Raw genomic sequence first — 21,595 nt, 5'->3', positions numbered from 1 at the left:
TGGAGCCCAGGCAGTCTAAGTTCACACCCTGGTGTTCCACTGGGTGACCACGGCACTTGAGCTCCTGGAGCCTCAGGCTCCTTATCTGTGAAATGGGGCAGTACTAGACCAGCTTTGTAGAAACGTAGGAGCTTTTGCACAGGAAGCCGTGGCCTCTGCTGATGCCCCAGACCCTTGCTGTGAGCCTTCACAGCACTGGCTGATGGGGTGGGCTTGCTGATTTACAGCTTCCTCTTCTACCGCAGAGGGAAAGTGGGCCTTTTGTCCTCCAGCGACGCTGCACCTCGCCCTGGAGCCTTTGCTCTGGTGGCAGCTTGAGGTAGTGGGGCACTGCCCTGGGGTCTGCACCAGCCCAGCCCTGCACCCCCAGCTGTGTACTGGGAATCTAGAGATAAGCAGAGTCGTAGCTCACCCCTTTCCCTCTCCTGCCTTCTGCCCCACAGTGTCTCTGAAGCTATAAAAATGTGGTCTCAACTCTCCCAACATTCTGATCTGCAGGCTGCCCAAGCCAGGACTTTAGTGACCAAGCCACTCCCACTGCTGCAGAAAACAGATAGGAAATGACTCTTTTCTTGCTTGGTGCCCCAAAGCCATACCCTGTGTGATACCTCACTGAATGGTCTTAAGCATGGAATCTGGGAGCCCTGTCCCCGTCGATGGGCCTGGGTGGAGCCTGCGAACCTGGCTCAGAAGCCTGGTCCTCTTGCACCAGGCTGGCACGCCCATTGGCACTGTTTGCTCTGCCCAAAGAGGACCAAGCCAGTGTGCTAATGGTCTCCTCCTGCCAACAAGTGGCACCGTCAATCGCCAAGCTGGTTAAGTGCTGCTTCTGCCAGGAGTGTGGGTGACCCTTAGGTGGAGCGCAGGAACTCATTCTAACTATCACTGCAGAAGCTGGGGATGCTGGTGCTCTGTGGGCCACATTTTGAGAAACTGAGTCGTTACATTGACATTCAGGTGTTATTGGCTGTGTGTGTTTTTTCTGGGAGAATGAAATTTCAGGAGATTTTAGACCCTTCTCTCTAGGCTTTTGTGCATGTTTTTACAATGAGCCTGTAATCCATTGTAACCAGGTGAAGCCACCTAGCCTTTCCCCCCTGTGCAGGGAGGAGCAGGACAGCGTAAAGGACATACCGTATAGGAAACTGGATCTAGGAAAAGAGGGCACAAGAGTGAATGAATCTACTTTATCTGCCAGAGGCAGTGCCCTTCTCTCTGTGGCTCCAACTCCCGAGCTGGTCACTGGACACTTGGAAAAGAGAGGAATGTCCCTCCTCCTGTTTTCAGACCATCTGTTCCTGGTGAAGCCAGAGCTAGAGAGTCACACCTGGGAATTTGGGCAGTGGCGTGGGGCCCCAAGGCTGGGCCTGCGCTCCTTTCTGCCTTGGTCCTTGGAGTCCCAGGCCCGGGCAGCCCCCCTGCCCACCTGCCCGCTCTCCAGCAGCCTGGCAAGCCAGGCAGAGCAGGGATGGCGACTTTACAGCACTGTTATTACTCTGTTGTTGCCCAGTAAACCCACACGGGGCCCCACAAACCCTCGGTGAGAAAGCCAGGCCTTTCCCAAGAAATGGTTTCCTACACCTTTACAACGTGCTAGGAAAAAAGGGGCCGTTGGATTTATGGAAACTATATAAAGTTTATGGAGTCTTGGCAAGCCAGAGTAGAAGTGTCTGGAGGACGGGGGCGGGTAGTTTGAAACAGAGAAGGCCATGTGAGAGCCACAGGCCTGGGTGTCGAGACACCAGACAAAATCCCCAAGTCCGTGGCGCTGGGACGCTGGGGCGGGGGACTGGGAGAGCGCCTGGGGTGGGGGGAGGCTGCAAGGCTTTCTGGAGTGACCTCATGCTTCCTGAGAGGCAGGCAGGGCTGTCCTTGTTCTGGAGAGGGAGAGGGAGAGGGAGAGGGAGAGGGAGGCAAAGGCATTTTGAAAGTCGTGAACTTGCCCAAGGTCGCTCTGTGTGAGCCTTGGGTTCTCGCTGTCTCTCTCCTGTGTATTGAGCCGTGCGTCCCAGTTTCAGGTCCTGAAAATATGGTCTCCACACCCTATTTCAGCTTGAGACTCATCTGCTATTTGTGATTCAGCTCCCATCCTCTGATGTCCTTTAGTTGTCACCTGCCCCTCCTGGGGATCAGCGTGGCTGTCAGAATTGATCCCTGCTCAGGTTTACCCACTGGTCTTGGCCAGAATAGAGGTGCCCTGAATCAGGGCAGGGTTTGCACACACCATCTCTGCCAGCCCCTCTGGGTCCCAGTTCTCCCGCGGAATCCTCTTAGGGCCCCGAGGGAGGACCTCATGCGGTGTGAAGTCACCTCTTCCCATCCCTGTCACCCTCCACTTTTCTAATTCGTTTCTCCCTGCAAAATGTGCCTTGTGACATCGATGTTTTCTCTCCTGCTTGACTGTGAATTCTTGGAGTGCAGATTCCATGGATGCTTAATTCTTCACTGTTGATTTTGCCCACGGAGCCTGGCATGGTTCCTAGCATGGAGTAGTCACTGCATAAATATCAGCTGGGAGGGAGGGTGGATGGAGAGATGCAGAGATAGGCAGGTGGGGAGTGGATGGATGGCTGCATGGATGGACGGACGGACCTCTGAGTGGATGGAGAGGGCATGTGTAGACCAGCAGACACCCACCGCCTCATTTACACCCTCGAGTGCAGTTAAAGTAGCAGCCTGGCCTGGTTCTCACCAACTTCTACTAAATGCACCTCTGTTTCAGGGGTATACTTTGCTCTTTCTGAGCCCAGATGGAGAAACCAGTCTGCATGTTTGAATGTGTGTGTAAATACTTTACAGTCCCCATAAACTTGTTTAAAGACAGGTGGGGGGGGGAGTATAAACTGGGGCAGCCTTTTGGGAGGGCAATTTGGAAGTAGCTATTAAATTTTTAAATGTGCCTACCACTAAGACCCCACAGTTCCACTTTTAGTTGTCGAGAGCAAGAAATAACATTTATACATTCGTACACGAAGGTCCATGTACCAGGATGCCTATAGGAGGAAGCTCCTCGCTGTTGTGCTTGTGACAGTGAAAACGTAGAAGTAGCCCCATGTCCATCAAGTGGGGGACGGTAACTAAGATGCAGAACACCCTGACAGGCAAACACTGTGGCCATCAAAGAGAACGAGGCAGATCTGTATGTGCAGAAAGATCTCGAAGGAGGCTCGGGACCAGATACAGTCCAAGCTTTCAGCAGTCTCTGAGATTCTGTGACTCATCAGTCTCAGCAAATTGTGCCCCTCTTTCCATTTCTGTCAGCTTCTCTCCTTCCTCCCCCCAGTCCCAGCCCTGAAGCCCAGCTTGCTGGAATCAGATCTTTCCTTCCCATGCCTAGAGCCAGCGACCTTCACTTCAGAAAAGGAGGAAAATGAGAGAAAAGCAGTTAAGTGCATAATTACTGTCTGCTGGCTCTTCAATTAAGAAGATTGAAAGGCACAATATTAAAATTTGATTTATGGGCGTCGCTATCTACCTCATTATGAGGCCAAGAGGAAAAAAGGCGCCGTAGTCGTGACAGAAAGCCGTGTCCTGTTTTCTCCTCCAGGAGATAAATTGGCTCTCGTGCTCTTATTGCCAGAGAAGTGTGAGACGGTGTTAGGCATCTGTGGTTTGTTCTTCCAATATGTTGAAATCCAGAGCTTAGTAAATGAGGCGTTGTCTGGGCACTTCAGGGACACTTCCTGAGAGAGGTGGCAGCTTGGTGCTGAGAGGCAGCCACTGCAGGCCACTGCGCCAGGACCCTCCCTGGTAACACAGGCCGGGTCCCCGAGGGCCCCGAGATGGCCACAGCCATGGAGCTGGGGCGGCAGCAGGAGCCCAGCTCAGCTTGGCCGCCTGCTATTTGCCCCTCAGTTTCCTCATCTGTAAGATAGAGAGGATGACCCTACTGATGGCGTGATCTTGGCCAAGCATGGCCTCTCCCTGTGCCCGGGTGTCCCATCCGAAGGTCGTCCTGGTGCCTGCCTTGGGGCCCTAGTGAGGATTAACAATTTGATGCCTGTTCAGGGCCCAGCTTGGCGTCTGCCTCGCAGCACGGGCTCATTGCCTCGTGCTCATTGGCTCTTTTTCAAATCACAGTGGTTTCTACCAGACTCCTTTGCTGTCATGGGCTCCGTTGGCAGGGCACCGGCTGATTGGCCGACAGTCCTGAGGGCCACCCTGGCCTCTCTCCCACTGATGCCCTGGGCAAACTCTGGGCCCCTTTGAGCCCATTTGTTCATCTGTAGAACAGCAGTTTCCACTTGGCACAGAGGTTGTAAGGTTCAGATTCATGTAAACAAACCGCTTGGAAGGAATAGTAGTGGCAGTGGCCCTTCATGGTGAGAACTTTGCCAAGAAGCCCAGCTGGGCAGCATCCTTCCCGAGACAAAGGCACCCGGGCCCGGTTCGTGTCCTCTGTCACCGAGGTGCAGAAGCAGGTGGCTGCAGCATTCTCCCTTCCTGGGTCTAAAAACAGTAGCTACCAAAAATGAGTGGCCATTGTAGCAGGGACTGGGCTGCACATGGTATTGCAGGAGCCCAAGTGTCCTCACGGCACCCGGGGGGTGGGCTGCTTATCCTCAGTGTGCAGACTGGGCACGGGGGTGGGTGGCTGACCCCATCACACAAAGCCCAGAGATGACAGTGCTAAGCCTGACCCACAGCTGTCAAATTCTCCCAGCACTCTCTGGCACATTCCAGGCCCCGTCCTGATTCCTAATCGTCGACCCCACCCCAGCCCACCTCCCCTGTAGGTACTCAGGCCTGTGTCTGCACCAGGCCACCCTGCAGCAGCACCACTGCCGGGGGCTTCGCTTGTATTTTCCCACCAGCGCTTCTGATCCTGCAGAGTCAAAGGTCCAGGTGCTCACGGCCGGTCGCGTAGAACATTTTGTCCTGTGTCTGAATTCGTGGGTTACACATTTGCTCAGGGCTGGGGCTGGGGAAATGGGCTCAGGGTGTCACATAAGCCCTTGCCGACCCTCTTCTGGAAGTCTCTGTTCTGACCTGGGACACCACAGGGCTCCTTTCTGCAGACTGCATGGAATGTCCCCTGGGAAGGGGGAGGGCAGGATTCTGCAGGCCTCCCTGCCATTTGTCCCCTGCTGTCCCACTAATGGCAATTCTTTGTTTTCAGTTGAGAGGGAAAATGTGCAGAAGAGGACTTTTACTCGATGGATAAATCTACATCTGGAAAAGGTGAGTGGGCCCCGGGGGATTGTCAAGCCATAGATGGATCCATACGGGAGTTTACAGATGAGCGACCAGCCAGGAGGAGACGGCGGCTGTTCCCTGAAGTCGTTCAGTTTAAACATTCCCCAGGGCTTCGAGGGCTTTGTGCTGCTGGTCCCACACTTGGTGTCGGGAGCACAGAGATAAGACACAGTTTGTCTTCCTGGGATCCTCGGTCTAACTGGGCCGGGAGGTTGGATCCACGAAGCAAATGGCAGGAGGCATTTGATATTGAAAACCCGCACAGTCCCACAGCCAAGAAGGCCTCACCCAAGCCTCAGACACTTAGGAGCATCCTGGCATCCACCGTGGGACACATTAAGAGCCATCTGCAGGCATTGGGCTGCTTTGTGCAAGAGCCCTGCATGTGTCTTTCGTCAAAGCCAGACTAGTGACATGACATTCCCGTTGATGAGAGACGGTGCCTGCCCCTGTGATGTGCTTCACCCACACCGATCATGCTTAGTACCAGGCACCAGCAGGAGCTTCGTTAGTCCTCACAGCAGCCCGGATTCCCTCTGTCCAGTTAGCAGCGGGAAACGAGGCACCCAGACCCGGTGTCGCACGGCTTCTGCTGGGTATTGGGCTCAGCGGCCCTCCCTGCCTCTCTTCCTTACGTCCTTTGGCCCTTCCCTTTGGAGTTGCATTTTCTCTGTGGACTGCACCTGTACCCACCAGACCAAAGCCAGCCCCAGATCAAAGGAGGGGCTTCAGACCAGAGTGGGGAGGGCAGGGCTGGGAGGGGGAGGGGAGACACTCATTTCTGGAGGATGCGAGGCTCAGGGGGGCCAGCGGAAGCCCAGACCCTCCTTAAGGTATCCTGTGTGGGCTGGAGCTGCAGGATGGAGTGTTGTTTTTCTCAGACAGCTGAGTTCATCAGGATTCATGTCGCCGACTTCCCCTCTTCCAACTTCCTCTCTGGTGCTGAAGACCAGCCAGGGTCTCATTTCTGTTGGAAGCTGGTGACACTCCACTTTATGGGACCCAGTGTGTCTCCTTTCTCCTCTCTCCTTTTAAATGTGCTAGAGCAACGGCTCTCTGCGCTTAGCGGAGGTCATTGAATGATTAGAAAACAGAAGAAAGTCAGTGTGGATCTTGGGAATCAGAACTCTTGACTGAAATTCCGATTCATACAGTTCGCCTTTAGGCTAGAATATCTCCCGAGCAGGCACATGACCACCGGACTTCTGCTCCCTGCTGCATGTGGGTGACACAGGGCTGTGACCTGAACTCTGTGGATAAAACGCTTCCTTATCATGCAGGAAGCATTAGGAATCATTTGCCACTGGCCTGGATTCTCAGTGCACCTTCAGTGCTGCTTCTACAGTGAGGTGCCTGACGTGCGCCAAGGTGGCTGAGACTCCTGCTGTGGGGCCAAGGAGAGCCGGGAGGATTTCTGTCATTGTTTCTTTTTAAAATTATTTGTAAATAAATAAACACAGAAAAGAACAGAGCATCATCCAGGGCCAGGGACACCTCCTGCACTCCCTCGCCACCCGGAGTGAACCTGTGTCAGCAGCTATCATTCCAAGGATTCTCTCCTCTGCCAACTTCCTGCCCCTTTCTCCGGGCAGGTGGGTAGTGGCTGCCCTGTAGATAAATCTGATAGCACCTGAACCTGAAGCATAATAAACAGGGGAAAATTAACAGCCGTGTTCTAACCCTGAGACTTTCAAGAGCGGCCTCTCATGGGCGGGAACCAGGGACTCCTTGGTGAGTTGGGCTTAACTGTAATTTGAAGGCTGTCAGGAATATTTACTGAGTCTCTGGCTTCTGGAAAAATTCCCTCATTTACCTAAGGAGTTAGATCATGCAGAAAGCCCTGGGGGTGCAGTGGACTCGGCCATACCCATCTCCTGAAGCCCGGGACGTTCAGGCTGGGACTGTTTTCCCTGGAGCGGTTTCAACGCCTCCCCCTGCCACCCCGCAGGGTGGACCCCGGCCAAGGCCCTGTTTGATGTTGTGGCGGAGGCACTTACAGGAACTGCCAGTGGAAATTATTCTTTAGGTTGAACTCCAGAGTCAGGCCCGGCCCCAGTCAGGGCCGGTAACTGGAAATTTTGTTAGTCCATTCATCAGGGGGGTTTGGTTCGGGTGTCTCCTTTCTGCCTCGAGTTAGCAGGAATCACATTTCCGTAAGAGCCACAGTCACCCGAGGCTGTCGTGTCTGGTGTGGAATGTGCCCAAGGAGCTGGGGGAGTTTGCAAAGAAAATAGTTTGCCTTTTGGTTCAAAGTTGCTGTCGCCCTCGAAGCAGAACCTTTTTCTGTGCACCTGTGGGTGGAATCACCCTGTGTTTTGACTAACTAGGGGCTCGGAAACTCGTATAAAAGGTAAGGAAATGCTGCTTTCCCCTAATAGAAAATAAAGCACAGTCCTTCCAAGGCTTGATGGAAAGGAAGAGGACTTTCCCAAAGGAGAAGGGCGACTGGCCACAGTTCCACTGTGTCGCCAAGGTTTTTCCCACCTGGGGTCTCTGGCTGGCTAGGGCTGCCACGGCCCAGGGTCACTGCATCCCATTACTCATGCCTCCTGTGTGAAAGCTCAGTCCGCCCTTTGTCCCCAGGAGCAAAGAGAGCACCCAGGCTAACCACTCTCAACTGGCCAAAATCCCAGTCCCAAAAGGAATTCTCCCGGAGCCCCTGAAGAATGCAGGTTTTCTGACCCTGCTCCATGACGTTAAGTCCCCACCATGGGGTAGATCTCTTAAAAATCAAAGGGAGCTCAGAAGAGGAAAGTGAACAAAGAGTGGTAGGCACCAAGGGAGGGGAAAGTGCTGGGAGGGATATTGGCCAAATTATATTGTTGCATCATGTGCATGTTCTAATATGTAACAACGAATCCCATCAGTATGTACGACTATAATGCACTAAGAAAAAAAATGTGTATATCGGGGGGGAGTCCCCACCATGCCACATCAGAGAGGTTATTATCAAGTTCATTTAGTTGACAGACCCTCAGGCGGGTGCACATCTGGAGACAGGAGCGTCTGAAGGTTGGGGGACCCTGCCAATACCCAGCCTGAGGCTAGAGTGCAGCTAACCCAGTGCAGATCTGGGGTACACTTGAGTCCCGCCATCATGGCCTGATGCAGGGAGCAGAATTTTACCAAAGGGCTGTTTAACCAGACGCTGGATCTCTCACCCATCCTCTTTGAGCCTTGGTTTCCCCAAATCCAAAGGCTATCAGGACGTGCCATTTATTTCTAACTGTAAGTAGAAACATGGATGTGATCAACTCTGGGGTCTGAGATCTCCGGCTTGGAGGATCCCCAAGGTCACTTACTCAATTAGTCTCCTGTTGCTGAATCTCTTGCACAGCTCACCTGCCAGGTGGCTTGCGAGTGCTGCCCAGGAGTCACCTCCAGGGGACGGGCCTCTTACTCCCTTGGATGGGCTTTCTGCCTAGAGACAGACCTGGATGTCTGGAAGTCTTCTCTCGAACTGAAACCTGCCTCTCTGACATAGTTTTGTGGATTACGCAGGGCACTAATCGGCTGCTTTCTTTCCCCATGCTCCACAGTGTGACCCACCTCTAGAAGTTACAGACCTATTCGTTGATATACAAGATGGCAAAATCCTAATGGCTTTGTTAGAAGTCCTGTCTGGGCGAAACCTGGTACGTATGTTACAGAAGGATCCGGAGGAAATAAGACGCACAGGGAAGCAGTGCCGAAGGGTTCTGTCCAGGAGACAGGTGCTGGCCCTCAGTGGCTCTGACAAGCCTCTGTGAGGAGGAAGGTTTATTTGGCTCGTGGTTTCAGGCCAAGGTCATTTGGCCCCGTTGCTTTGGGACTGAGATGAGGCAGAACTTCAGGGTGGGAGCACATGGCAGTGCAGACGCTCACCTAGGGCCGCCAGGAGGCAGAGAGAGAGAGAGAGAGAGAGAGAGAGAGAGAGAGAGAGAGAGAGAGAGAGGGAGGGAGAGGCTGAGGTCCCAGTGTCCCCTTTATGGATAAACTCCCAGTGACCACACTTCTGCCTACTAGGCTCTGCCTGTAAAAGGTTCCAGCACCTCTGGGAGCCTCACAGGCTTGCAACCAGGCCTTCAGCCTTTGGGGGGCATTTAAGCTCCAGTGCATGACCACAGGGGCAGATGGAGTGCCACACGCGCCAGGAGGTGCGTAAGTCCTACAGTCAGACTCACAGAAGGGCGACTCTCCTTGTCAGTGAGTAAGTGTGATGTAAACCTGTAGCTAAGCCATATCTTTTTTAAAAAGCCAGTATATCTTAGTGAGTAAATAAGTAAATGTCCAGTGTTTACTGCACACCTGTGATAGGTAAGAATTGGAACTAGAAATTAAAGTGCAGCTAGCCAGTTATTAACCAGAATAACAGCTAAGAATCAGAAAAATTGAAGGATGTTTACCAACCAAATTCTGTGATCTAACCTGAGGCTAGCGCTAGAACTGCTAGCTTCTAGAACATTCTTTTAAATAGCACTGACCTTGAAGGATGTCCACTGATGTGGGCATTCGTTCCTCTCCGTGGTCCCAGTGTCTGCTTCTCACAGAGTGGTTCTTTTTCTCCTCCGCCTGGAGTGGGTCTCTGGCAGGTAGTGCTTGTTGTGCAGTGTGTCCTGTGTACCTCAGGATGTTGAGTGTCTGACCGCTAAGTGCCACTAGCACCCTTTGGTACAGTGACCAAAAACACCCAGATATTGCCACATGTTCCCTGAGGGGGATCCAGTCCAAAGCCCCAGTCGTGTGGAGGCTGAAAGTGTTGCTCTAGACTCCGGTGTTTGGATTGGACTTGGTGACACATCGTGCCTACGGGACGTAGCCCAGCCAGCAAGGACTAATGCCGTCTGCTCTGGGCTGTCCCGTCAGAGCCCCCACTGCTGTTCTCAGGTCCAGCGTGGCTGGGCTCTCACCGACCCCTCCCACCTGTGCCTTCCCAGTAGCAGAGGAGGAGACGCCCGTCGCTCAGAGGGACCGTGTGGGGACAGGCAAGGAATTCTAGTGGAGGGTGAACCCATTGCTGCAGAAATAGCACTTGGCTTCTTAGCAGGTCTCCAGGGAGCCAGCAGCACGGGCCCCAGAAGGCTGCGTGAGAAACTGTGCTCTGGCCCCTTGTTCTGCACTCCCAGTGACACAGGCTCCCCACTCGGGTGTCAGAGCACGGGCAGCAGCCCCCGTGGTGGCCTTGGTGGTGTCTCCTCCTCGTCCTCAGGAGCCAAGAGCAGGCCTCGGCCTCCCCGTTAGCTTGGCCTTGAAGTGGCACATGCTTCCCAGGAAGCACGGGAGCCTCCGAAGGGGGCCCTACCCTGGGGTGTTGTCAGAGTCTTCGCTTCTGCAGGCCTCTCTCTCTCTCTCTCTCTCTCTCTCTCTCTCTCCCCACCTGAGATAACGGCCCACAAAGCTCTTGGCCCAAACCAGAAACATCTGCTGCCACCAGGGAGGGCTCGGGCTGGATGATTTAGCAGCTGAGTGGTAATGCAGGACAGCTCATTGTCCCCACTAGAGTGTCCCTGCAGCGAGGAGAGCATGTTATTGCCGGTCTCTGGAGGACAGGGGATTCCAACAAGCCAGGAGCTGGCTGGAAGAGAGAAATTGGACAGATTTGTCCCTTGGAGACTTATTTGGGTCCCTTGCATTCGCCAGCTCCAATGAGTTAAGTCCCAGGTTCCGCACAAGGCTGACTGTTGAGGGTCCCTGACGTTCCATTTGCACACCCCAAGATGCAAATGGATGGGGTTGGATGAAGTCCAGGTGGGTTTTAGCCACAGGCCCCTAACTTTCTCCAGAAATTCATGTGAAAAGGGTAAAAAAGAAGAGAAGCGTGCCACCCCATCCCCTGCCACCCTGGGGCCTCCCGAGGTGCCTGGGTGGGTTAACTGGTTCCTCTCCTTCTGTTTTACAGCTGCATGAATACAAATCCTCATCACATCGTATTTTTCGGCTGAACAACATAGCGAAAGCTCTTAAGTTTTTGGAAGATAGCAATGTAAGTGTTTGGAGCTCCTCTTGTGAATGGGAGCTTGTCCTGTGACCAGAAGGACTCGCGGGAAGTCCAGTGCTGGTCACGAAATGTGAACCGGGCATCCAGCTAGCATGGCCAAAGTAAACTGACCTCCAGTGAATGGCAATCAGTTCATGGGGGACACTGCCTGACCCTGCCTACCCCACCCCATGTCTACCAGCTTTGGAACTCGATGCTCAGCCAGCCTGGGGGAGGGCGGAGCGGGGCTGCTGACTGGCTCTCAGATCTTTGGAATTTAGTTGACCTTTGCATTTCTAAGAGTGCAGCAGACGTACCAGAGGGTAAAACTTTCTCTTAGGACTTAGAATGTGACAAAAACAAAGGAGGAGAGGGGGTGAAGGGTACGGGGGTACATCTTAGCATCCCCTCCTCTTTGATAGGACTTTGGAGCCTGAGTCCATCTTTTCTGTGTTTGGATCCCTTGCAGATGGGTTAGGGTGGCCCAAGAGGGTTGAAATTCCAAAGCTCTAGTTTCATTAGATTTCAGCAATTAATCTAAGCTTAAAAAAAAAAAAAGAAAAAAAGTCTTCAGCTAAAACTTTATCCTGACGTCTGGTTCATCTGGGTCCTCCGGTAAGTCACAGAGGCTGATGGTGGCTGATTTCAGCAGAAGGGAATTTGTTGAAAGGATGCCAAGTAGCTCATGGAATGAACGGAAAGCCCGGAGAATGGGGGATCGTGCCCAGGGATGCCAGGTGCCAGGATCGCTGCAGAGCCCACCTGGAGGATCAGTGAGGGCTGACCCCACTTTCCTGCCCCTCTGCCTCTAGGTGGCCCCCTACAGCCTGGGAGTAGGAGTGCTCAGTATGTGATCCCATTCATGTGACATGCCCAGCACAGGGAAACTTCTAGAGATAAAAGTGCAGTAGTGGTCGCTAAGGGCTGGGGGAGGCAGAGGAACAAGGTGAAAAGAGAGGGTATGGAGCTTCTTTTAGAGGCAGTGAAGATGTCTTAAAATTGGTGGTGGCAGAGCTTCCCTGCACCTGTGCCTACACTAAACACCGCTAAATCCAGTGCTTTAGGGGGGTGCATGGAACAGACATTGCTTCTCTCTCAATGAAGCTGTTTAAAAAGAAGGCATCGCCTACATCTATTGAAAGGCTTCCTGTCTGCAGAGTTAGTCACACCCTGAGCCTGAACGTGAACGTGGATCAGCCCCGGCCTGGAGCCCGTGGTCACTCACTCACTTCCAGGAACTGTGGGGAGATTACTTACCTCTCTAAGTAGGTGACAGAAGCAAAGCCTACCGGGCCCAGAATAGGGCTCACTGGGGAGCTCTTGCCACTCCCCGCTCTTGATGGGCTTTGCTCACTGCGACTACCACCTCTGTGTGGGGGTCAGCCTTATCTTTGTCGCAGTGCCTACCCTGTATTCCATAGGGACGTTGTACTTGGGACAGCATGAGGCCTTGGAGCAACTGTCCAAGGTACTCGTTGCTCTTTCTTCCGCCTTGGTTGACCTTGAAATGCGCTTCTCCTATACTGACTGCCCACACGGATGAGTCCCTGTGACATGGCGAACCCTCTTCCTGTGCATATCCTCACCCCTGGGGTAGGTAATAGGCTTGCTTCTTAGAGGCCCCTGGGACCATTTACCATGTGTTGCCCATGGCCTGGGGCTGCACCCCATGTTGGAAGTGCATCTGAGCCTTCAGGACACTTGGGGTCAGGAAGAAGAGGCCTTACTTGGCAGAGAAGCTGTGATCCTGCAGAGTCAAGGATGCAGGGCTGAGCCCAGGATGGCAAAGCACACAGCCGAGACTCAGGAAGGCCTGGCCTTCATAGTCCATGTGTAAATCTTTCCCAAACTGTTCCACAATGCCTTCCTATACGATAGGCCATTAATGGCTCCTCTGGTCTTCAGTTACAGTACAAATCTGGGAAAATCCCCAGGGTGGTGCATGTCAGCTTTGTGCCTAGCTTGGCCCCTTTAACAAGCAGGTGGGAGAGTGAGTGGCCCAGCAGGAAGATGCCCACCAGTGAGGGGGACAGATGCGAACAGGGCTTCCAGATGTAGCCTCTGGCCATTCCCAGAATCCACAAAGTACACAGGGGCCCTGTGGCTCCTCCCTGTCCTGCTGTCCCTGCTCCAGGAAGACAGCCCTCACTGGCTCTGGTGAGCCAAAGCAGTGCCCAGAGCTGGGGGCTGGATCCCAGGGCAGCCAGGTCGTGCTTGCTCCGGGGTGCAGACGTGGCTCCACAGAGCTGCCCATCCTCCCCACTGAATATCACAGTGTTGACTCCGGTGGCAGAAATGGGTTGCCCCACAGGACCAGGCCCATGACCTCCTGCAAGCCATTCAGTATGAGCCTTGGCTTCCTCCTCTGTGAAATGGGTGCTCTGTGATTGTGAAAAGAACTAACCTGTGAAAGCCACTTGCCGGCAACTCTTGCTCCATTAGGGAGCAAGGCCCTGGGTCAGCACCTCAGGTGTGTCAGCCCAGAGGGAGAAGTAACCCCAGAAACCAGTTAGCTGGTCCATTTGCTTTCAGTCTGGAAAGCCCAGCTGAGTTGAGAGGAAGAGGGGAAACCGTATCTGAAGCTCTAGACTCAAGTCGGGCTGTGACATTGCTCATTCCCACCAAAATGAAAAATGTCCAGGCAACCAAAACCTTTGGGCTAGCTGCTTCTTTAGGCCCTGAGATCATTAGGTGCCACCACCTTCTCTTGGCCCTGGACAGTGTTTTAGTCTCCAAATGGCTTTCCCAAGGGCCACTGCTCCCTGCTCAGCCCTCTCCTCTCCCCTCTCTCGGGACAGGACACCATCATATTTATGGCACCCCACAAGGCAGCTCTGCCTTTCTCTCCTTCTGGAACCCCAGCTCAGAGGGAGGTGGCCATTACTTGTCACTTGGGCTTCCTCCAGGCGGGCGGAAAGACAGGAAGACAGGCTGGCTGATTGCTTTGATTCCCCTGGACTGGAATGAAAACAGGGACTGCCAGGAGCCGGGGTTTGGGAAAGGGCAGCCAAGGCTGGCCAGTGATCCGTCCTGTTGACACGTGCTTGTGATGGATGGGGACAGAATATGGGACCCAAATTTGATTGGCTGTGTTATTCACAATGTTGACAACTTCCTTCCTGGCCTCCCGCCTGCCCGCGATGAGCCTGTGTTGTCTGAATTACATTCTTGGCATCAGCCTGCCAAACCGACGTCAGCCAGGGGACTCGGGAGTCTCCCTCAATTAGGTGAGCCAGGCCTCGCCGACGGGCCGGCGGTGTCAGGAACCCCCAGCAAACAGACAGGATCAGGGTCCAGTGTCAGATGATTGGAAAAGCTGTGATGGAAAGGGAGAGAGGAAAGAAGTGGGGAAAGAAAAGATCTGTGTAATGGTTCTCCTCATTTTTCCTTTCCCAGTGCCCCAGGCAGAACTTTGCAGTGGGAGTTGTGGGGTTTATCTTGACTTATCTTATTTCTCCTCTCTCCCCCCTGAAGGATGTTTTAGACATTTTTATAGAATTGTTCAGCAAAGAGAAGGCAATGTGGCCCTTCCCAGGGAGATGCAGAGCTGATGATCAGTGTAGGGGATAACTTGCATTTCTAAAAGTTCCCAGGTGATGGTGCTGCCCATCCAGGGGTCACACTTGGCCTTAGGACTTTACCAAGAGCATCATTCTATGATTAAATAAAGCAGGTAATTCCTTAGGGATTTCTATAGTGGAAACATTGTAACCAATGGAAACATTGTATCCAGTCAGTAAAATGTTCTGCAGTGGTACAGAATCTCTGGTTATCAATCTTAACTCACTATTTCTAATCTCCTGTGGCCTTACCCTTCTCTCACCCCACCCCCAGGGTCTGTGATTGCTGGTGTTCTGTCTTTGTCCAAGGGTGCTCTCAATCCAGAGGCGCAGTGACCTTAGGTGCAGCCTACAAGCAGATCTCCTGGGCATCTGCCAATTATCCTTGGAAAAGATCTACTGAATGAAACCTTGCAAATTGTGTGGCCCTGGGCTCATTGTACTTAACCTCTCTGAAATGTCCTCTGAACTATAGGGTTAATAGAAGCCCCTGCCTCCTAGGGTTGCTATGACCACAGACTGAGTTGATGGTGTCTCCCATGGAAAGCACTGCGTAGGTGCTCATTAAATATGCTTCTGCATTCTGAGTGTCCCCGAGAGATGGTCTTGGCCAGCGCCAAATGTCACAGGGTGAGCAAGAGAAACAGGCTTAAGAGGATGACAGAAAATAGCAGAGATGGTCCTCCTTGGAACCCCCTGTAAGCTGACGGACTGCTTCTCTCCAGGTTAAGCTGGTTAGCATCGATGCGGCAGAAATAGCAGACGGCAACCCCTCTTTGGTTCTTGGCCTCATATGGAACATAATCCTCTTCTTCCAGGTAAAATAATGTCCTTTCTGTAACACACTATAAGGGTCTCGAGTCCCCTTAGTACCAACAGAACAGTGTGGGTCCAACTCAAGGGAGTCAGTGAGACTCGGTTGCTACTGACTTTGACTTTGCTGTTCACTGAAATAGAACTGGAAATAGAAAGTAATGGTTTGTTATTAAATGATCCACTTGCGAAAGATTTCCTTGAACTGTCCAGAGACACAAGCACAAACAAAATTTGGATCCCATTCTGTGTGAATCTTGAACTTAAAAAGAAAGTCTCTGTATCTCTGAGCCTCAATATCCACAACTGTGAAATGGGAGCAGTGGTCATAAAATGTGGTGAGCAGCCAGAAAAGCCACGTGCACGGGCTCTTTGTCCACTGTCTAGTGTTTTATGCAGGAGTTAGTTACTGAACCCTATTGTGGAGTATCCTAAGAGATGCTAAAATGATCAGAAATGGTTAAAAGTCAAAGCTTTAATTCCAACCAGAGCCTCACTCATTCATTTGATACATATCTGTTGAGTTTCTCCAGCATGCCAGCTGCTGGGCCTGTGAGGCCCTTGTCCTCTCAACCCTCTGGGATCACAGACAGGTCACTCCCTGCTATGGAATTCTGGGGTGCAGGCCATGACCAAGGTGTGACCTGGTGATGTAAGAGCCCCAAGCAGGGCAGTGACCTCAACTGAGCAAGGGAAGTGAGGCAGACTTCCTGGAGGAAGGGACCAGAGCTGGGTTTTGAAGAGTGAATAGGAGTGAGTGTGAGCAGTATTTCTCAGATTCGCTGCGGAATGGATGAAATGCAGGTTCAGACTCCGTAGGTTGGTCTGGGGCAAGGCTTGGGGTTCTGCATTTCTCCTAAGTGCATGTGATTGGAAGAAAGGGACAGCCAGGCAGCAGAACTCGATTGAGCAGGGACAGTGGCCTTGAAATATCTCCTGGGAGCGGCAGGTGATAAGGAAAGGGGGGTTCATGGAGTCGGGTCAGGAAGACCTTGTGTGCGGAGGCTTGTCAGAGCGGCATAGGCTGCCGGAGGGGCTGATCCTTCCCTTGGAGGGTACCTATACCCCGAGTAGAGCAACCAGCCGCCGTCAGACAGGCTTCTTCCCTTCAGAGAACCAGCTCTGCGTGAGCCGGTCCCTCCAGCCACGTCCGAGAGCTGCAGGTCAACACAGGGCTGCTCACCGAGCGTCTGTCTGGCCCTGGCGTCTGAACTGCTGTTTTCTTTCTAGATTAAGGAGCTCACGGGCAACCTCAACAGAAACTCTCCATCTTCCAGTCTGTCACCTGGCTCGGGGGGCACAGATTCCGACTCTTCCTACCCACCTACACCCACCACCGAGAGGAACGTGGCAATATCAGTGAAAGACCAGAGGAAGGCCATCAAGACCCTGTTGGCATGGGTACAGAGAAAAACAAGGAAGTAAGCTGGGCCCTCTGCCCACCGAACAGTTAATGAGGGGTTTTCAGGCCAAGGGAGGAGGTCCCCTTCCCTGGAGGGCGAAGAAGAGGGGAGTTCCCAGCTCTTAAGATGCCAGTTGTGCCCATGCAGATGCTTCCTGTGTGCCTTCAGAGCAGGGAGCACTGTGCTTAGCGGTGTCTGCACACAGAGCTGCTGAGAGGATCTGAACGGAACTCAGAGGGGCTGTCGCCGCGCCAACTCCCAAATGGCTCATCTCTTGGGTTCTGGAAATCTGTGCCCATTTATTATTAAGCCTCAGGGTGTCTTTCGGAGTTTGTATCTACTTTATAGAAGTAACAACATGGGCGGTAACATAGTCAAGGTCAGGTTTGGCCTGCTCAAAACTGAGATAGGTGAACCAGAGCGAAGCGCCAGCCCCCAGCGTACCCTGGGCCAGCGGCTGAGGGAATTGATGCCTGGCAGGATTCCCTCCCTTGCCCCTCACTTTTTAAATTGTTGTTTTATTCCTAGTCATAACGATAGTCGGTGCCATCTCATGAATGGCTTCCATGTGCCACCTGCCTTGTGCATTAGGTTGACCATGGGGCAGGGGTCTACACCTGGGACCACTGCAGCCACTGCCCCTGTCCTGATCGGCTCACTCACCTGCCCGGTGTGCCGCTGTGGTCCTCCTCCAGGTATGGCGTGGCGGTGCAGGACTTCGCGGGCAGCTGGCGGAGCGGGCTGGCTTTCCTGGCTGTCATCAAGGCCATTGACCCCAGCCTGGTGGACATGAAGCAGGCCCTGGAAGACTCCGCGCGGGAGAACCTGGAGAAGGCCTTCCGAGTCGCACACGAGGCCCTGCATATCCCCAGGCTCCTGGAACCAGAAGGTAGCACGACGCTCACTCCTCCGTGGTTCCTTCTCAGTGATTCTTATCACAAACGTACCCCCTGCTGTTCCAGGTAGAAAATTTGAAAAATACAAAAAAATTCTTCTATCTCCTATATTCCCATATTTTTAAGGCACCCATTTATAATATTGTGACGTAGTTGGCATTGTTCAGTATATGTGTCATTTCGTCTCTTACTGTTTTAGCTAAGTTGACACATGCATCTCACATATTGCTGTGATGTCAGGCACCAGTAAAGATAAAAAGCACCCAGTAGGCCTACTAAAATTCACTCGGCTCCTCCCTGCTTGTGGCCGTCGAGGGGGCTTCAGAAATGATCTGTTTTGCCCAGAGTGGGCATCACTGCAGAAAGCTCAGCAGGCAGCTCAGATTGTCCCCTCAAGGGCAGGTCCCAGCAGCAGAGTGGCAGAGTGGAAGGGTATGCACCGAGCAAAGGAACTCGGCTGTCTCTTCTGTCACATGGCTTTGCAGGGGTTTGAGCGATTCAGGACTCGCTGTGGCAGTCAGTGGGGTGCACAAGTCACCAGACTTGCTGGTGGAGCCAGCAGTGAGCCATCTGCTCCCGGTGGGAGCGACTAAGACACAGGGAAGGATGGACGGCACGTTCAGAATAAGAAGCCGTGGCTTTCCATCCTGGTTCACCAGTCGGCTGTGAGGTTTCAGTGAAGTGATTCACCCTCTCTGAGCCCAAATTTCCTTACTTAGAAAAAGAAAAAGCCCTCGATGATCGGTGGGCCTCTCCACTGAGCGCCCTGCAGTGCTGTGGGGAAACCCTGTGTCCTGCTAACCCCCGTGTCTCTCTTGACAGACATCATGGTTGACACGCCGGACGAGCAGTCGATCGTGACTTACGTGGCCCAGTTTCTAGAACGTTTTCCGGAGCTGGAAGCTGTATGTTGGTTTTCCTTGCCTTCAGTTTCAAAAAATGTACATTTCCACTGGCTGCCATCAGACCCAGCGGGGACTTGGACTGTCATTCTCTGTTAACAGGGACAACCACAAGTTGGTGGTCCTTGCCTTGCCATGTTTTAACTTCCAGATTATATATAACATAGATTACGTGTAAAAGTTGGGAAGGAAGCTGGTCACCTCTTTGCCAAACTTCTTCCCATTGCAAACTTTATAAAATTATAAAAGACATCCACTCGTGATGCAGATCAGCCACTTGATTGTTCAGCTGTCAGGCGGAACATCTTAACAATCACCAGCCTTTATCAGTGTTAAAAATATATTGATCCAGTTGTGGTGGCACACGCCTGTAATCCCAGAGACTCAGGAGGCTGAGGCAGGAGAATTGCAAGTTCAAAGCCAGTCTCAGCAATAGCAAGGCACTAAGCAACTCAGTGAGACCCTGTCTCTAAATAAAATACAAAATAGGGCTGGGGATGTGGCTTAGTGGTTGAGTTCCCCTGAGTTCAATCCTTGGTACCCCCCAAAACAAAACAATAACAACAACAAAAAATATATATACACACACACACACACATACCCTTCACAGACAGGCTTTATATCCTCAGAACCTCAGATATACTTGGGATAGAATATTTTTGGAGCAGAATCACTTTGCAGAAGTGATGGCTTCATTGAACACCCCTCCCCCACCATGCACAGCCCTGAGATAACGTCAACAAAAAGAATGACAGTGACAATAGCCACAGCCTTGTGAATTCATCCATTCTTTACTGGATGTGGAGTGCTGGCTCAGGGGACTCAGCAAGGAGCTGGACCAGGATGAGGGTGCAGCTCCATGGTAGAGTGCTTGCCCAGCATGCACCAGGCCCTGGATTCCACCCCCAGATGGATAGATACATACGTCCTACATCATACCTTCAGGCATACCATTGGACAGATGAGGTCCCTAACTTTGTGTAGCTTGGTTCCATAGGGAAAATCATTAATGGGTCAGCAAACACATTATTATATCAAGCAGTTGTAAATATAAACAGAAAAGAAGAGATGCATAAAGAGTTAAAGAATGCTTGTAGGAAAGGGGGACAGACTGCCCTTTTTGCCGGATACTGATTATTTTACCGTGCCCCTGTGTTTCCAGGCCATTCCTGCAATCCAGCCTGGTTCAGAATCAGTAGCCTCTTCTTATAGATGGGACTTTGGGTGCTCAGAGAGGGTTTAACGTCTCCCCAGAGTCAATCAGCTATTAAGTACAAAGTTGGGGTTTGACCCCAGCTCTCTGAGGTTCCAAAGCTGATTTTGTTAGGTCCCTCACAACATGCATCTGAGGCTGGCACCCCATTTCCCACTGAAGAGCCTCACCAGGTGCTGCGGCTGTCGTCCCATCCGTCCTAGCACCCTGGAATACTTCCCAGGGCAGTGTGGAGGCAGGGATTCCTGGGCAGGAGTGCCACTGTTGCCGTTTGGAGCCCTGTGACCTCGGGCTGGCTACTCAGCTTCCCTGACATCTGCATCAGATGCCAACTGTAAAGTGGAGATGTTACCCACGTTTCAGGGCCGTGTGAAGAATAACTAGACCGTTCCCAGCCTTGGGCCTGACACAACAGTGGACGTTCCGCGTAGAGCAGTGATAATTTTTTTGCAATTCAGTTTTCCTGGCCTTTTATTAAATTCCAAATACCAGGCCTCAGGGCATTCCTTAATCCTGACCTCTTAATCAGGAGGCAGAATTTGAAATCAACTCAAACTTAGTGGTATTTGTGTGAATCAAGGCCACAGTCAGGATTCAGCCCAGCTGACACTTGGGTGTCCCCAGTGCTGGCATCAGAGATGCAGCTGAGAATAGAGAAATTAAAGAACAGTTCCCGGGGAAACTCGTCTTGGGTCACAGGACACAGTGCTTCACTGCAAAGCAATCGTTTACACCCTCAAGGGACACAGATGAGAATTCTCAGCTCACCAGATGTCCCTGAGCTGGGCCTTCACGATGCCACACTCACCCAGCGCTGGCCACAGACGAGGTGCTGTGCCTCACTCCATGGCCCCGCATATGATTTCTTTGGGTGAATATACCACACGGACTTGAGAAGAATGTGTCTTAGGCAGTTAAAGAATTTAATTAATTCTTTAATATACTGCTCATGTGTGAATATGCTGTTCTAATAGTCCATCTGCAGACTGATTCTTTTTTATGCATTTCTGTCAGTTAGAACAGGAAAGAAGTGTTTGGCAGTCTCCAACTAGGTCTGCAGACTTGCTTGTCTCAGTTTGGTCGGGTTTTGCCTTCTGTGTGTGGGTACTGTGCAATTTGGTGTGTCGACGTTTAGGGCCCTTATATCTTCCTAATCACTTGACACCTCTGTTTTTATGACATTTCTCTCTGTCTTGAGGTATGCTTTTTCTGATGTAGTCATAGCTTTCTTGTGATTAGTGTTATATGATATTTCTCCATCTTTTTTTCTTTCATGGATATGTGCACTTGCACTAAAGTATGTTTCATATAAACAGCATACGGCTGAGTCTTATTTCTTATCCATCTGACAAGCTGTTTCATTTAATCAGTGCATTTTCTGTCCTGCTACATGGTTTTAATCTACCATCTGGATTACCCTTTTCCATTGATCCCATCTGTTCTGTGTTCCTTTGTTCTTCCTAACTACTCTTTTTTTCTTTTTTTAATTACACAACCGTTTTTTGGTGTCCATTTTCTCTCCTCTATGGGCCTGGTAGCCACATCTCCTTGATGAATCATTTTATCATTTTAACAACTTGATGAATCAGTTGCTCTAGGGATTGTAATGCTCATCATTTAACCTACCTTAAATGACTATCACACACTTCAGATACA

The 21,595-nt window shown here is 51.9% G+C and overlaps 1 protein-coding gene across 5 annotated transcripts in view; it reads left to right on the top strand.

Annotated features, from left to right (window-relative positions):
* Nucleotides 1–21,595, top strand: part of Clmn (calmin) — a 97,170-nt gene that overhangs the window by 53,360 nt on the left and 22,215 nt on the right. For all 5 annotated transcript variants that reach the window (XR_013439265.1, XM_078050802.1, XM_078050801.1 and 2 more), the window contains exons 2-8: nucleotides 5,120–5,181; nucleotides 8,736–8,831; nucleotides 11,075–11,158; nucleotides 15,438–15,530; nucleotides 16,756–16,946; nucleotides 17,624–17,817; nucleotides 18,647–18,729. Coding sequence is in view for 4 of the 5 variants with exons in the window: in XM_078050802.1 (XP_077906928.1) it covers nucleotides 5,120–5,181; nucleotides 8,736–8,831; nucleotides 11,075–11,158; nucleotides 15,438–15,530; nucleotides 16,756–16,946; nucleotides 17,624–17,817; nucleotides 18,647–18,729 (803 nt within the window). In the remaining variant the exon portion in view is untranslated. The remainder of the gene's footprint in view (nucleotides 1–5,119; nucleotides 5,182–8,735; nucleotides 8,832–11,074; nucleotides 11,159–15,437; nucleotides 15,531–16,755; nucleotides 16,947–17,623; nucleotides 17,818–18,646; nucleotides 18,730–21,595) is intronic.

The sequence above is a fragment of the Ictidomys tridecemlineatus genome, chromosome 5 (genome assembly GCF_052094955.1).
Source record: "Ictidomys tridecemlineatus isolate mIctTri1 chromosome 5, mIctTri1.hap1, whole genome shotgun sequence".
Classification (NCBI taxonomy): Eukaryota; Metazoa; Chordata; class Mammalia; order Rodentia; family Sciuridae; genus Ictidomys; species Ictidomys tridecemlineatus.
This window is presented reverse-complemented; position numbering and strand designations above follow the sequence as displayed.